General features: G+C 44.2%; 2 protein-coding genes across 2 annotated transcripts; one reads left to right on the top strand and one right to left on the bottom strand.

The window, feature by feature from the left end:
* Positions 1-1,046: 1,046 nt before the first annotated feature.
* Positions 1,047-10,028, bottom strand: CNPPD1 (cyclin Pas1/PHO80 domain containing 1). The gene is made up of 8 exons (XM_048483502.1): positions 9,734-10,028; positions 8,757-8,859; positions 7,133-7,214; positions 6,243-6,363; positions 4,995-5,123; positions 4,345-4,406; positions 3,660-3,777; positions 1,047-2,700 (listed from the first exon to the last, which is right to left on the bottom strand). The coding sequence occupies exons 1-8, from the start codon at positions 9,800-9,802 to the stop codon at positions 2,110-2,112; spliced, it is 1,275 nt and encodes a 424-aa protein (XP_048339459.1). The 5' UTR covers positions 9,803-10,028; the 3' UTR covers positions 1,047-2,109.
* Positions 10,029-10,730: 702 nt separating this feature from the next.
* Positions 10,731-12,783, top strand: LOC125426253 (general transcription factor II-I repeat domain-containing protein 2-like). Its single transcript, XM_048484515.1, has 2 exons — positions 10,731-11,457; positions 11,890-12,783. The coding sequence occupies exons 1-2, from the start codon at positions 11,170-11,172 to the stop codon at positions 12,781-12,783; spliced, it is 1,182 nt and encodes a 393-aa protein (XP_048340472.1). The 5' UTR covers positions 10,731-11,169.
* Positions 12,784-15,588: the final 2,805 nt, after the last annotated feature.

Here is a 15,588-nt window from a genome sequence, read left to right as displayed (position 1 = left end):
TATATATTTTAGGAGCCATGTGGTGTAGTGGTTAGGTGCTTGCACTGCCACTCACACGATCAGGAGTTTGAGCCCCCTGTGGGTCAGATATCGTGGCAGCTGGCCCATGGTCAACTCAGCCATCCATCCATTCTTGGTCTGTAAATGAGTACCTGGCTCGTAGCTAGCGGGTGAAGAATAGCTGGGGAAAGCAATGGCAAACTACCCCACAAAAGAGGCTTGCCTATAAAATCACTGCTTGCAGTGGTACCCCAGGGTCAGAAACGACTGAAGGGGAAACTTTACTTGTATTTTTAGGTTTTGGTCAACTGTCTTTTGTGAGCTGCTGCTTCATAATTGGTTTATATTTGTTTGAAAGTGCTGAATGTTTAATGTTTTGGGTGAAAGTGTTTTCTTACAGAGTTATAGTACATAGGATCTATTACTGATTTGTATTGTTACCAAACATTCAGGTAGAGGCTGACTACAAATATTGCAGCTGTTAAGATATATTTACACCAAAATGCAGCTGTTAAGATATATTTACATTTTGGTGCTAACTGTGAAATTCTCACATATAAAGAAACAATACAGGTAGCTGCACTGTAGCAAGAACCAGTGATTACTCACTTTTGATTCTGCAGAGGCGGGTTGCTAAGTTACAACTATTGCATAGACTGGATGAAAACAGAGCAGAATTCCGTTACTTGAATGCACTTAAAAATAATTGAAGGCGACCTGCACAAGTTTCAAATGCATGGTGCCAGAGGCCCCAAATTGCCCTGAGCTAAGGTTATAATGCATGGAAGACAGGCCTGCTGTGATCTTTTCCAGTAGTTTTTAAGCCAAACCACTACTAGAATCCCAATTCATCCATATAACCATGCCAATCCTTGCCCAAATGTTCCAGTTCTGTAAAAATGTATTTTGGGGTAATTAAAGATTGAACCAGTGTGATACTGCAGATCTCTCCCCCACCACCAAACACAAAGCAGGAAGTCAAGGAGGAGTCTTTGGTACCTGGATTTAGTGTAACAATCGTTTTTAAAAGGCCAGACAGTAACACATCATCAGGAACTATTTTTATTAGAAGAGATCCCATCTACAAGAAATAAGTGAAAAAACTACAGCAAAAAAGTGCTGAGAAAATTTATGGGTAGATAATGTCTGCCACACCTCCCACACCCCCCACCCCACGATTTAAAGACTGGGCAGTCAAGCACTCACAACACATCAGGTAGGGGTACCAAAGCACCAAAATTATTTTTACGTAACTGTCTTCCCCTTTCTTTCCCTGTGCTGTGGCTGAAGGAAATCACAAGCTAGTCCTGCATGGCTTGTAAAAATGGCTGCCCAAGTAGGAAGCACTAGATCAGTATTAGAACATTAACAGTGAGTTTCCATATTATTCTAATAATGGCTTAGTGTAAATACAGCTATCGCTTGATAGCTTGATGATGTAGAATTGTTGGCATTTGTCACTGCGGAAGGGAGTCACCACAGATCATTTCTGCCTAGTTCCTCAAGAACGCTGCCACACAAGCCAGGAGGCATTGCATGATGCCCAATGTTTTTAATTATGTAATACATAATTATGTAGTACATACATGTTTGGTAGCCTGAGGTGCAGAATTGCTGGCATTTGTCATAATAAATCATTGCATCCCACAAATTACTGGACAAGCTAGAAAGCCTGATTTTAGCACTCTCAAATGTGTAAAACCCACCCCTATATTTTACATACTGAGGGAAGTCAGGTTTGCCAAGGCAACTTATTAGCTCAGGAGAAGTAAGGTTATGAATGATCCAGGCTTCATGGTTCCAGTCTTCATCCTAACTGTTCTAGATGCCTCCAAAATGGGAAGCATCCTTTCAGCAAACTCTTGGACACTCTTGAGCATAGCTACTAAATTGCTGGAAGGGAGTAAACGCAAAAATGATGATGGAGTTTTTGAGAGCTGGTTACGAGAGTTGGTATCAAGCTGAAAGGAGACACAATGACAGGCCCCAGTCTTTCATACCCTTTCCTGCCTTGCATCCTTATACCCTCCAAACACTCACAGCATTGCTGATCAAGGTGCCCCAGATGCTGCTCCCCCAAACCCTAAACTCTACCTGCTGTCTCCAACCCTAACTAGGGAACATGAAGGCCTTGATCCTTCCAAGCTCCAAGGCAGCCTGTGAGGGGCACTGCTGCAGTGCCAGTGGTTCAGGCCAGTCTTTGCAATTGTGGGGCACAGGAAGGTGCCATCCCCAGCACATGCAGCTGGTGCAGTGAGCAGCAAGTCCGGAAAGAGCTGACTGGGTAGAAGGGTTAGGAGCTGTGTGATTGGCTGTCCCACAAGTGAGGCCAGCTTGACTGCAGTGTGGACAAAACGAGTGACAGATGGAGGACGACGGTGCAGAAGACAGGGCAGTGATGACACTGCCCCACATGTAAAGTGCTGTAGCCATGATACCATTGGTCCCTTCATGCTGCTGTTCACCATGCAAGGTCACATTCTCTGTTCCTGGACACAGAGAGCCATTAGGTAGAGCCAAGTTGCTATCCAGGTGCTGAACTGAAGACAAGAGAGGCAGGTAAGGTGCCAGGGCAGGTTTACTGCTTGCCAATTCAGAAGGGTCAGCCCTCTTTGCATGTACAGTATGGTGCACCACAGCAGCAGAGGCAAGGACAGCTGCAATGCCTGTCAGGTACACCATTCCAAGAAGGCAAGCCAACTGTAGGAAGAGAAGAGGCATGTGATTACACACCATTCCTTTTACTCCAAACTGCTCAAACCCCCAAATACTTCTCTTCCTTTTCAAGCACAGGCATGTTGTTTATTTTGTACGTATGGGTAGAAGTCAATAAACAAATTAATTTCCATACAAAACCCACCGTTTAGGACTAAACTGGACAATATGTTTGCCTTGAATTGGACTGAACTTTCCCTGGCCTGACTGTTCCTCTCGCAAAGGGAAGGCAACTGCTGGAAACTAAATTGCAAAGCACACCACATTATTTCCTCTACCCAAAAGAGCCCTTGTGGTGAAGGGGATTTTCTCTCCTCTGTTGTGAAAACCTGATCCAATTTGTATTACTGTCTAGTTTGGACTTTACAGATAACTGGCTGGCAATAGGAAGAAAGGCTTTTCTTAATAGTGGCACTATAGTTATGGAAATGTCTTCCAAGATAAATCTTTCAGGTCTACTTTGCCTTTTTACCTTCTGAAAGCCAGTTCAAATTTTGTTTGGAGGTAGAGAAATAAATGCTGCCAGCTGTTTGTTGGCTTTTGTGTTATTGAAGGTGCTTTTTCACTATGCTTTTTGGAGGATACAAAGAACCATATACACATCCCTGAGTGCCACATAGAAAGGGGCAGGCTAAAAAACAAGATAGATTAAAAAAACCATGTATGCATTGTCACTTGTTTTCATTTTGTTTCATTATTATAATCTGCTTTGGGGACCTTGTGAGAAGCAATCTAGAAATTAAATAAATGAATAAACAGTACCCTTTAATCAGGTGCCTGGCAATTCTGATAGGAATTAGCTTTCATACAAAATCTTCCCCTTACACACTAATATGACAGCTCAGTCCACACTGAGATGATTTGCTTACTACTTGTGTGTGCCCCCCCACCCCCAAATAGCTGCTCCTTTTTCTTCATGCACAGCAGAGTCTGTCTAATCTTACCTTGGCTATGTGTTGGTAGAACTGACCCAATGCCTGTTGCCACAGTGTTTGCTCCATCAAAACACACAGATCGGTGTAGGTGAACCAGCCACGCTGGATGCCCTGCTTCTCAGCCACACTACAGGATGGAAGAGAAAAGGGAAATAAACTTCAGGTGTCCCAGGAGTATCCCATCACAGCCTACCTATCCCAGCCGCAGCTTCAACTACAAGGAAGATTTGTTTCCACAGAACAGAAATAACCACCCTGGCCCCAATTATTTTGTCCCACCAACCTGGAATATGGTTTCAGAGGGCTAGCCCTTGACATTTAGTTACCCACACAGATAGGCACAAAACCCAGCAATTAGATTCTCTGGACAGGTTTAAAAAAAACTTGTGTTTTTTCCAATCATCCATGTACTTTTTGCTTCTGGATCTTAAAAATTCTCCTGTTCCTTTAAAAACTAAGCATAAAGACAGAGATTGAATACTACTCTCTCCTGTGCTATGAAGCCAATCTGCACAGTCTAGTTGAGGATCTACCAGTTCTGTCCAGCCACATGTCTCTATCCAAGAATCTCTAAGCTACTTCAAGATGAAAATCAGCTGCGCTACAGAATCAAGTGGTGAAAAGATTCCTCAGTGTCAGGATGCAGAATGACATCCTAATACTCACCCACACCCCAAAAAACAGAAGCACCTACCGCCCTTCGAGGCAGCTGAGCACTTCAAGAAGTTCCTTAGGGTTTGTGTAGAGGCTCCAGTCCTGAAGAAAACAGAAAACAATGGCTAAGCTAGTAGACTAGAATTGTGTGTTTTTTAATCCCTTTATTCACAGGAAGGCAGGGTTCAAATAAATCTTACCAGAATGGCACATACACTACAAGACATTCCCTACTGGAAAACTAGGAAAGGCAGGATAAAATATCCACATCTCCAGACTGCTCACATGTTGCAAAAATAATTTTCCTCAACTTTCAATAGAATTCATAGGGGCAAGCAGTCCCCCAATAACTAACAAGCTTTCTCTTCCAAATTTCTACTCATACCTCTCTGACCCAATCTGGCATGTCAATAACCACCAATGCTTCTTAACATAAGAACAAGCCAGCTGGATCAGACCAGAGTCCATCTAGTCCAGCTCTCTGCTGCTCAGTGGCCTACCAGGTGCCATTGGGAGCTCACATGCTCCCAACATAACAGCCATGATACTTGCAATTTTTACGCTATGTGCAATATGAAACTTTCTACACTCTTAACACTCTAAATACAGTGGTCCATCTGGGGTCATCTGAACTTAAAACTGTAACAGCTATCCAGTTCCCACCATGTGGCACTTCTGCAGGAGACTTACAATGGCATGAAGGAAATTCATCTCCAGTGTGTTCAGAGTCTGTACTTCCACTTTGCCTGCAGCACTCCACTCATCATTAAACACCTCTTCCTCTTCCCCTTCATCATACAGGTACTTGCTGGCAACCATCTGGAAGTAATATAAAGGCTGGATTTAAGTACATGGGCTGAGGGTTTGCAGCTGGATACCCTTTTTTAGGAGTATAAAGAGGAAGCTAATGCAAACCCAACCTGTGAGGATGGAGGAAAAACCCCGTGCTCAACATCAGCATTCCTGGGTATCAGATCCAAGCTTATGGTTGAGGCAGAAACGGTTTTTCATCCAGTGACCTCCCCCTTCCCCTTCCCCTCCTCTATTCTTCTGCATTATGTAGATAGGGAATTTACTTGTTTAAGCTTACCAGTGTTTTAATACTACCTAGAAAATTTGATATAAATAGTTTCAGACTGTATCAACAGATATTTTTAATCTTATTGTATTTATTCGATGTTGGAAGCTGCCCTGAGTCTGCAAAGGGAAGGGTGGCCTCTAAATAGAATGCAATAAATATAAATAAAGAAGAGGACATAGAATGTCTGCATAGCCAGTGAGGAGAATTCTACACCCTCAGATTAACAGGTTAAACAAGGGACAACCAATCGGAAAACCATTTTAAAAAATAAAATGGCAGAACTAGGGTTAGAAAGATGAAGACAATGGTATCAAGGCACTCAAGGCAAGAAATCTTGGAACACTCAATCAAAACAGAAGGGGCAGGGGGAAGGCTGGCATAGCCCATGTTTCCCTAGCCTGAGGGCAAACATCTCACCAGCCACAGCTGATAGATTCCAGGGAAATTCCTAGAAGGAGAGATTTATAAATTCTTCCAAAGGCCCTGCCCCTCTGCATGAACCTGGATGCACCCAATTAGCTGGTCAGGCCAAGAGCCAATCCAGAGGCTTGGATTTTACCTGCGAGATTGAGGCAGGAAGAAAAAGATTATTCTTTCTTCCAAGCACATGGTTGCGTAATGGAATCTCAAATGCCAGAGAGGGGTGCTTTGAGTGCCTGAGAATGTCATTTTGTCAAGAAGAGGCTACAGAAGCACAGCAACCTCAGCGAAAGATCTGAGAAATTAAATGGAATCTGTGGCCTTTCTGTCCATAATTCATTACAAGTGTGACATTTCACTGATGACATATAGAAACATAAAATATAGGGCAAATAGTCTCAGCCACTTGCCTGCCCTATCCCAACCTAGCTGCTCACCATGGAGATCAAGAAGAGGTCAGAGGAAGAGATTTGCTGCAGATATTCAGGATTACGGTGCCGAAGTCTCTCAATATAAACCAGGGCCAACATCATGGAGCAGGGAGAGATGCAAGCCTCCCTGGGACAAAGAATTGAAAAACACCAACAATCCTCATTTGTACCAGCCCATAAGGCAGTTTGTTTAAATCAGCACCCACTGCAGAAATAGTCTGGGACTTGAAAAAAATTCATTCTGCAGGACTAACTCTAGGCTCGTCCCTTCTTTGGGACTATTCTATCAGATCAGCTATCTTTAGAGTATCAGGTGCTCATTATACAGTAACTTGACAATTGTGCTGTCTCTAAACTAAATCTGCAATCAAGCTCTCTCCAACCTTACAAAAAGGAGTAAACACAAGTAAAGAAATATGGATAATTAATGAGAATGGGCCATGCTGCTCACAGCACATGTGGACAGGAGACTGGACTTTGTAACAACTCTGATCCTCTGTGCAACTCAATAAATGCTTAGGGTTACATTCAGCTAGGATCACTACTGGAAGCTGGTGCAGTTCACATTTCACTCTATCAACCGCTATCCTTAATTAGCATTCAATTTCTTTCATCTAGACATTGGAACATCAAACTCTCTCACAATGAGTACAGGCAACGTTCTTGCAATGTCCCTCTTTCCCACAGGAACCTACCCCTCTTCCTTCATAAGGCCCCCTTACCCCTCCTCCTACAGTCCTGAAGCTGGCAGGGATGTATTTGCATATATTCAACAATTTGTTTTAAAATAAGTCCACAATCTTCAGAGAAGAAAGCACATATGTATGAGAAATGTGCAAAGATTAGGGCTAGAAAGAAGAGTGACAGCAGAAGAAAGAAAGGATTGCAAACCATACCGGGAGACATGAGATACATATTTTTTCTGGAGCCTGCGAATGGGACTGGGAGCAGCTTTCTGGAGCAATTCAACAGCAATATCTGGAAAGCACAAAGTAACAATTTTTACAATTATGCATAGAGCCCCTTGTCCCTAAGCCATGATTATGTTCCAGAACAAGGATCCCCAAATTCTTTGAGCCTGCGAGCACATTTGGAATTCTGACACAGAATAGTGGCCACAGCCACAAAATGATTGCCACAGCTTAACTTCAGTAACACAGTACAGATCCTTGTACTGTGGTGGCAGTTGCTAGCAACACAATATTTTTAAACAACCTGCAAAGCCAATCAAATCTCCAGAAACCTTGTCCGGCAAAAGCCCTACCTGGCTCCACCCACTTCTTAAAAGCACTTGGCAGGCACCAGAAAAGGTTGCTAGCAGGTGCCACGGTGCCCATAGGCACGACAGTGAGAACCCCTGCTCTAGCACAAGCATCCCTGATACATAATGGAAATCAGTGACCTCTCCAGTGACAAAGTCCTACTTCCCAGAATGATGCCCCTGGCAGAGAAAGCATGGAGTTAAACTTGGGAACTTGAAAAGCAGAGAAGCAACCACTCTTCCATGAATGCTCTGTCCATTTGGAAAAATGTATTAAACATTGTGTAGCTGTGAAGTGAAGATCTACAGTTGCCTATGATTTGGGTAATAATGTTGTGAAATACAACTAATCACAAGATAGGTAATGAGCAGATACACTAAATGCAAATTATAACCAGAACTAGGAGAAACACATTAAGGAGTGCCATAAAACTTTAACACAAGGTAAGGCTCATAAGGGCTTCATCTTGATACCATACACCTGCACTGGATTACGTTTTCACAATACATTCTAAACAGCGCTGACTCTGCAAACCTCCCAGAAATTTGTTCCAAATTATGTAGCTAAACAAGCTCCAAGTGAATGTAGGCAACTTTCCTGCAGCTAGAAAAGCTCCAAGTGAATGTATTACCCCACCCACTTCCACTGCCTGCCTTCCTGCTTTGTGTTTCTGAACACAATTTAAACTATGGACCTAGACCTATACAGCTTTAAGCAGTATGGTCCTACAGTATCTGAAGGACTACCCACTCCCATATGAGTAATCTATTCACTAAAATCCTCTTTGGAGGCCCGAGGCCCACTCCCCCTGGTTTTTTCCTCCTTTTTCTCTTTCTATCTGCTCAAACATATGTTTTCAACATATCCCTTCAGTGATCTCAGGCACTTCAACAATCAACAATGCTGACCAATCAGCAAAGCTGGAAATGAATACTAAACCTATTTGAATCAAGCAGGAACACAACACATTAAAAAAATTAATGTAAAGAACTTTTTAAAAGGAAGAGCATTTCAGGGCTCATGAAACAAATAAAAAGGTGGTGTTGGGGCAAAAAAGAAATCTGAGCTTTGTACAAACATCAGAAAAGCAGTTCTTAAGCATTTTGCCAGTTGGTATCCAATTAAAATGTATACTATTTCAGGGTTATGTCAAAGAGAAGGGAACTTATCATAGCTTACTATAAGTGGATGGGGTTCTCATCACTTCAGCCCTCTCAGTTCATTCAACTGCAACAATCCCAGGCCTGGATTCACTCACCTGCAACTGGACTTGAGAGATTATCAAGACCATTTTCCTTATCCCAACCATAGTAAAGCCTCTTGCGTACTCGATCGCTTAGTTGCTGATGCCTGGGAAGAAACTGACAGAGAAGGCAGGCAAATAAGAGTGCATGGCTGAGACTCCCTATCCTCAGAAAACCCACACAGAGCTGAAAGCTGCAACTCTATAATTCAACACATTATTAGTATTGAACTATCAAAAAGCAGCAACAAGATCCTATTTTGGATAAGAGGCATTAGGCATTCACACTAGGCACTGAAATCTGGCAGAAGGCAACATCCCTCACACCTACAGATCTCTCCAGATTACAGTACCAAGATATTTTATCTATATATGATTTTCTAGGTCTATTTTGCCAGTACCCACCCCCACTCCAGTTCTCGGATGTTCTGCAGCACAATGTCAACAGTGGTGGTCATTGGGGTGCTGTGTGGTTTCCGGGCTGCATGGTCCTGTTCTAGCAGCATTCTCGCCTGATGTTTCGCCTGCATCTGTGGCTGGCATCTTCAGAGGATCTTTAGAAGATGCCAGCCACAGATGCAGGTGAAACATCAGGCGAGAATGCTGCTAGAACAGGACCATACAGCCCGGAAACCACACAGCACCCCAGTGATTCCGGCCGTGAAAGCCTGCGACAATACAGTGGTGGTCATGTTTCTAACAAAATAACCATAAAGCAAAGATACACCAAAGAACATAGAACATATTACATTACACATATAAATATACACCGCAAGACGAGAAAGATTCCCTCCTTCAGCCGGTTGTGTTTACATGAGAGTAGAGCGAACACATCAGCGGCCAATTACCGCTGTGAGTAATAGTGCACCCCTAAATGAACCGTGGGCGTAGCCACGACACACGCAAAAATGGGGGCCCCACTGACTAGGGCGGCCAGCAGGCCAGGCTCCCATTTCTGACCTAGGCAGGAAAGAAGGAAGAGTTCAGCTCACCGTGAACTCCTGGAACCCGCTCAAGGCAAAAGTGCCCTCCTCGTCCAAAAGAAGCCCGTTCAGGTCCATCCTGCTGGTTCCACGAGGCGGGTTCGGAGCTTGGAATGCGCCTTTCCCGGCTCCGGCTGCCTCTGCCTTGGGTTAGGCGGCGCCCAGATATCAAAGTACCCCCCCTTACGGGTTCGGATGCCGCCAAAGAAAATGGAAGGCCCAAAGAGGCTTCTCGCCTTCCCCTTCCTGGGACGGGCGAGGAGGCGGGTCTTTCCGCTCCCGCCTCTTCCACCTAACCCGACTGAGATAAACCGGCTGTTTATGAGTTGTTTGGAGTGCGTCATTACGTTCAGCACTTAAATTCGCAAGGCGGAAGTATCGCTGGACTGGAAGAAATGAACGGGAAAGTCCAGTGATACCTTGAAGACTGCGAGCTAACCTGGCTAATCTCCGGGAAGAGCATGAAGATCCCCTGGAATCACACCTGTTCTCGATCAGTTCCTGGATAAAATGGCTTCTTTAAACGATGAACTCCATGTCATTGTACCTGAGACGCCTCCCCTCCCCAAACACGTCCCTTCCTAGGCTGCACCCCCAACTCGCCTAGAATTTTCCAGTCTGGAGTTGGTAGCACTTTATTTCCATATGAGCTTTAGTGAGTCAGAGCTTGCTTCTTCAGATAATTATGTGAAGAAAATCGTCCTGGGAAATCTTATAGGGAGGCAAGGGTGGACTCAAGGCTTGTGAGTTTTATCATGAGTTCTCTAGAATAAATCTCGGTGTAAGGGGGAAAGGGAGGAGTAAGAAGATAGGTGTGAGTTCTGTCTGAAATCAACAGTTGCACACACTGGCTGGTGAGGGAGATCAGAATGGACACACAAGTTCTTGGGAACGGGAATAAAACCAGGACTTTAGTAAGAGAATTTGCCTCGACTATTAACAAAAATTCCTGTATCAGAGAACGTAGTTAAATAAAATAGTTGTCTGGAATGCAATTTTGGTCTTGCTTACCTGTGCTTTACCAGATTTCTCAGCACTTGATTTCTAGGTCTGAATATGTTAACTGATTCCATCTGACAACAGTTGTGTTTAAGTGTAATACAGAAGTTCCATCTGTGATAGCCCATGCACACATGCAATTTACAATATATTGAATGATCAATCATGCATATGTGAGCCAGCCTGTCGTCGTAATCATGGCAAGAAAATAGGCCTTCCTGTCTAGAACATACATGCAGAAGTTCACTCTTTTATTCCATTATAGTTGTTAGTTAGTCTAGGGGTCGGCAACCCGCGGCCCCCGGCGTGGCTGCCCCTTCCTGGGGCCTCGCGCGCTCCCGTTGGCTCGTGAGGCTTTGGCTCTCCGCTGTTTTGATCAGGTTTCCCTACTCGGCTCCTCCCCTCCCTCCACGGCTTCTCTTATTATCTGTGCCGGAAGGTCTGCTATGCTGAACGTCTGGCGCGCGCTTCACTCGCTGGCTGCGCCTTTCGCGGGGCGGTACCCTCCCACCCCCCTCGCGCCACCGACCGTTAAAGAGACACATACACCCCGCGTCGCCATGGCCAACTACATCCATGTGCCGCCCGGCTCTCCTGAGGTGCCCAAGCTGGACATCGTGGTCAGCGAGAGGGACCCTTCGGGCGGCGGCGGAGGGGCGGGGGCCCGACGGGGGGCCTTGGAGCTGCTCAGCCGGCTGAGGCCTGAGTGGAAGCCTGATTACATCACACTGAAGGTATTGGGGTGGGGTGGGGGGCATTGTGGCCAAGCGAGGGAGGAGGAGCGCCTGGCTTGTCTCTCCCTTTCAACCCCCCACCCCGGCTCTTTCATTATATCCATTTTTGCAACATATATTTCATTTTGGACGCAGTCCTGAGTGCATGAAAACATGGGGAGGATTGCTGTGGATCTCTGTGTGAAAATAAAACTGGGATTGCTCCCCCCCCCCCCAGCCTTTCCCCACCTCTATTCTCATGTATGTTCCTATTTACAAAATAGATGTCATTTTGCATGCTCCTGAGTGCAGAAAAATGATGGGGAGGATGAGTGAGATAAAAGCAGGATCCCCCTCTCCCCAGCCTTTCCGCACCTCCATTCTGGGGGGTGGGTTTGGATGCCAGCACAGTTGGGCAAACCTGTTGACTGCTCCTGCTCTTCCCTCTTGCAGAAATGTAAGAAAAGAAAAATATCTGAAGAAAATAGAACATTTAATGATGCCTGGAGAGATTCATTTGCATTTACCTCTGATGAGAGTGGCCTACCAGTATGCCTAATTTGTGGAGAGAGACTGGCTAACAATAAAAGGTCAAATGTCGCAAGACATTTCCAATGTAAACACACAGCCTTTGCTGGAAAATATCCGGAGGGAGAAGAGAGAAAAAAAGCTGTTTCGGAACTGATGCAGAAGGCTGATCTGAGGATGAAGTCTGCAAATTCAACTACGTATGCAAGTTTTGTGGCCACTCAGGAGATAGTCAGGCATGGGAAGCCGTTCACAGATGGAGAATTTATGAAAGAGTCATTCATTAAGATATCAGAACACCTATTCGCGGACTTTAAAAACAAGAGAGAAATTGTGCAGAAAATCAGAGAGATGCCTCTCTCTATGAAGACTGTAAAAGAAAGAACCATAAAAATGGCAGAAAATATCACAAAACATCAAATTAAAGACATCAATTCAGCTGCAGCATACTCAATCGCCTGTGATGAGTCCAAAGACAATAGTGACATTGAACAAATAGCTTTGTTCTGCCGATATGTGAACTCTGCTGGACCACAGGAAGAAATGGTTGAGCTGATACCACTAAAAGGCCAGACACAGGGGGAAGACATCTGTGAGGCTGTGCTTGATTGTTTAAAAGCCAAAGGAATAAACACAACCCACCTAGTGTCAGTGGCTACCGATGGGGCACCGAGTATGTCTGGAGCGCACAGGGGATTTGTGGCCTTGCTGCAGAAGTCACTGGATAGAAAGCTGCTGACGTTTCATTGCATCCTGCACCAAGAGGCATTGTGCTTGCGCAAACTTTTCCCTCCAGAATGCACAATAGAGAGGTCATGAATGTTGTCATTCAGATAATCAATGAAATAATTGCAAAAGGTTTAAATCACTGTCAAAGTTCCGTTCGTTACTGATGCATTGATGGTGTGACAGCACATACTCTTGGATCTCCTGCTGCATAAACAGAGTCCGTGGATTGGCTGTCCGAAAGGAGAGGTGTTGGAAACGGCACTTTGTTAAAAGCATGGTTCTGGGAGAGGTGAAAATTTTCCTGCAGCAGCAAAGGGCTTACCTTCCTGAGAGCTGGGAACCAACTAGGAGTGGCTGGAAAAGCTGCACTTCAAGTGGTGGACATGACAGCGAACCTGAACATGCTGGAATACAACTCTTCAGGGGAGAGGAGGCACAGGCACTACAACATGCCTGGAGGAGGTGTTGTTAGCATTTGAGCTTGCAAACTGGACCAGTTTTATTCAGAGATTTTAGCAGAGAGGGCACACTGTCTCACTTCCCCTCTTTAAGGGAGTACAAACAAGCTCGTTGGCTACAAGGTGATAAATTCAGAGATGTTGCAGTCATGCAATCACCACAATGCAAGTTTCATCGTTTGGGGAAATCGATTCAGTGAGTTCAGACAGGGAAAACCACGTTGTCGCCTTTCCCCTATCACCCCCCCCTGACCATCGATCCATCCCTGTTAAATGTGACTGCATTTGCAGGTGTAAGTCACCCGGAGCTGGAGCTGGAGCTGGCTGACATAGCTGACAAAGATATGTGGGTGTCCAAATTCAAACGCTTGACAGAGGATCTTGAAGATGTTGCCCATCAGAAGGCCACTCTTGTTCAGAATCACAAATGGAGTGATATTGAGAACCTTCCAAGACCAGACAAACTAGTGTTTGAAACATGGAATGCCATTCCCGACACATACATAAACATGAAGAAATATGCATTTGGAGTCCTGTCGATCTTCGGAACCACATACGCATGTGAGCAGCTATTCTCCACCATGAACTATGTTAAAAACAAGCACCGCTCACATCTCACAGATGACAGCTTACAGTCCTGCTTAAAGGTGAAAGTGACTTCGTACAGCCCCGATTTGCAAACGCTGTGTGCTGAGGTTCAGGAGCAGAAGTCCCATTAGCCAGGTAAAATAAATATTTATGCAGATATTTTGCAAATATTTTTTTCATTGCGTATAGTGTTTTTTTTAAAATTTATTTTTAAATTTCAGGTCAAGTCTCCGCTACACGCTTCGAAAACCCAAAAGCGATATAAAGATTTGAAAGAGACCTTCAACTCAACGTGTTTTTTGCTATTTTTTAAAAGTTCAAAATGTGTCCTTTACATAAATAAAATATAATTTTCTCTGTAGCACTTCATGGATTTCATAAGCAACACACTATAATTGTTTTATACAAAGCATAAAGGTAAAAAAACAATATATACAGTGTTATCTTCATTTTAAATGTCAAAAAGTATTTGCGGCTCCAAGTGTTTTCTTTTCCGTGGAAAACGGGTCCCAATGGCTCTTTGGGTGTTAAAGGTTGCTGACCCCTAGAGTCACTACCACTCCTAGTTCCACTGTAGGAATAGACCAGTCCTCTCCCCTGAAATATATGTATAGATTGAACGAGTTGGAAAGAAACTTTTAGCCATTTTTAATCATTTTGAATGTGATTAGTGGCTGTGGTTAAATGGTGGAAAGCAAACTAGTTGAAAGTGAACTTAGACAAGACGGAAGTGGTGCTGGTTGACAAGCCTGGGACCTTAAACAACATTGCACTTCCTATTTTTGATGGGATTTAAATAAGAAAGAGAAGGAACATCTTTTTCCAGTTTAATCTAGAAGATGGCATCCTGCATAAACTTAACCAGACTAGACCACCTGGTTCTGTGTTGCAGTAACACTGAGATTAGGTTACTGTTATGCACTTTACATAGATCTCCCCTTGAAATCAGCTTGGAGACACCAGTTGGTATAGAATGCCACAGCTCAGTTATCAGGAATTAAGCAGAGTTTGCATATTATATATATTCTGCAGTCACTCCGTTGGCTGCCCATCCATTCCCAAGCTCAGTTCAAGGTACATACGAAGCCCTTCATCCCTTGAACATTCATATCTGCAACTCTCCACCTATGCCCTGCTAAGCAAGGCCTTCTGCAGGAAGGCTGCTTGGAGGATGACTTGATCCACCCAAGGCCCTCTCCATTTGAAACTGTACATTGCCTTGTACAGATCTAAACTGACACAAGAAGTTTATGCCACACTAACTGCCATCCTAAGCAGAGTTACATCCATTTAAGCCCATTAGACTTACAAGGATGCAACTGTGCTTTGGATGGCACTGTAAGACTCTTGGCTTCTGAGGTGTCACAAATGCATAACTGGAACCACAAATATGCATATGGGTACATTCATGTGCTCACATAACAAAATAATTGTAGGCAGCGTATTGCAAAAGCACCCTTTCTTTGTGTCATTAGATTTTAAAAATACACATGTCCTTTTTAGGGTTGCCAGCCTCCTGGTGGGGGTTGGAGATCTCCTGGTACTACAACCAATCTCCAGTTGACAGAGAACAGTTCTCTTGGATAACTTTGGAGGGTAGACTCTGACATTATACCTTGATGAGGTCTCTTCCCTCTCCAAACCCCATATTCCTCAGGTTCCACTCCCAAATCTTCAGGCACTTCCCAAGTGGGAGTTGGTATCCATGCTTATAACCAAAGTTCTACACTAAAAATTAACTACCCCAGTGAACAATATTCATTATATAACATGTATTCTACAATTATACCACTGCACGCAGTGCAAACCATAAACAGAGGACTTTGGCTTGGGAAAAACCTGCAGACTC

This window comes from Sphaerodactylus townsendi, linkage group LG02, assembly GCF_021028975.2.
Source record: "Sphaerodactylus townsendi isolate TG3544 linkage group LG02, MPM_Stown_v2.3, whole genome shotgun sequence".
In the NCBI taxonomy this organism is placed as follows: domain Eukaryota; kingdom Metazoa; phylum Chordata; class Lepidosauria; order Squamata; family Sphaerodactylidae; genus Sphaerodactylus; species Sphaerodactylus townsendi.
This window is presented reverse-complemented; position numbering and strand designations above follow the sequence as displayed.

Bases quoted from the DNA above. Each gene is read 5' to 3' on its own strand.
- CNPPD1 (XM_048483502.1), bottom strand. From the start codon at position 9,802: ATGGACCTGAACGGGCTTCTTTTGGACGAGGAGGGCACTTTTGCCTTG. The intron at 5,124-6,242 runs GTGAGCAGCTAG...TATTACTTCCAG, and splicing joins ACCTCTTCTTGATCTCCATG to ATGGTTGCCAGCAAGTACCT. The intron at 4,407-4,994 runs GTAAGTCTCCTG...TGTTTTCTTCAG, and splicing joins TGAATTTCCTTCATGCCATT to GACTGGAGCCTCTACACAAA.
- LOC125426253 (XM_048484515.1), top strand. From the start codon at position 11,170: ATGCTGAACGTCTGGCGCGCGCTTCACTCGCTGGCTGCGCCTTTCGCG. The intron at 11,458-11,889 runs GTATTGGGGTGG...TCCCTCTTGCAG, and splicing joins CTGATTACATCACACTGAAG to AAATGTAAGAAAAGAAAAAT.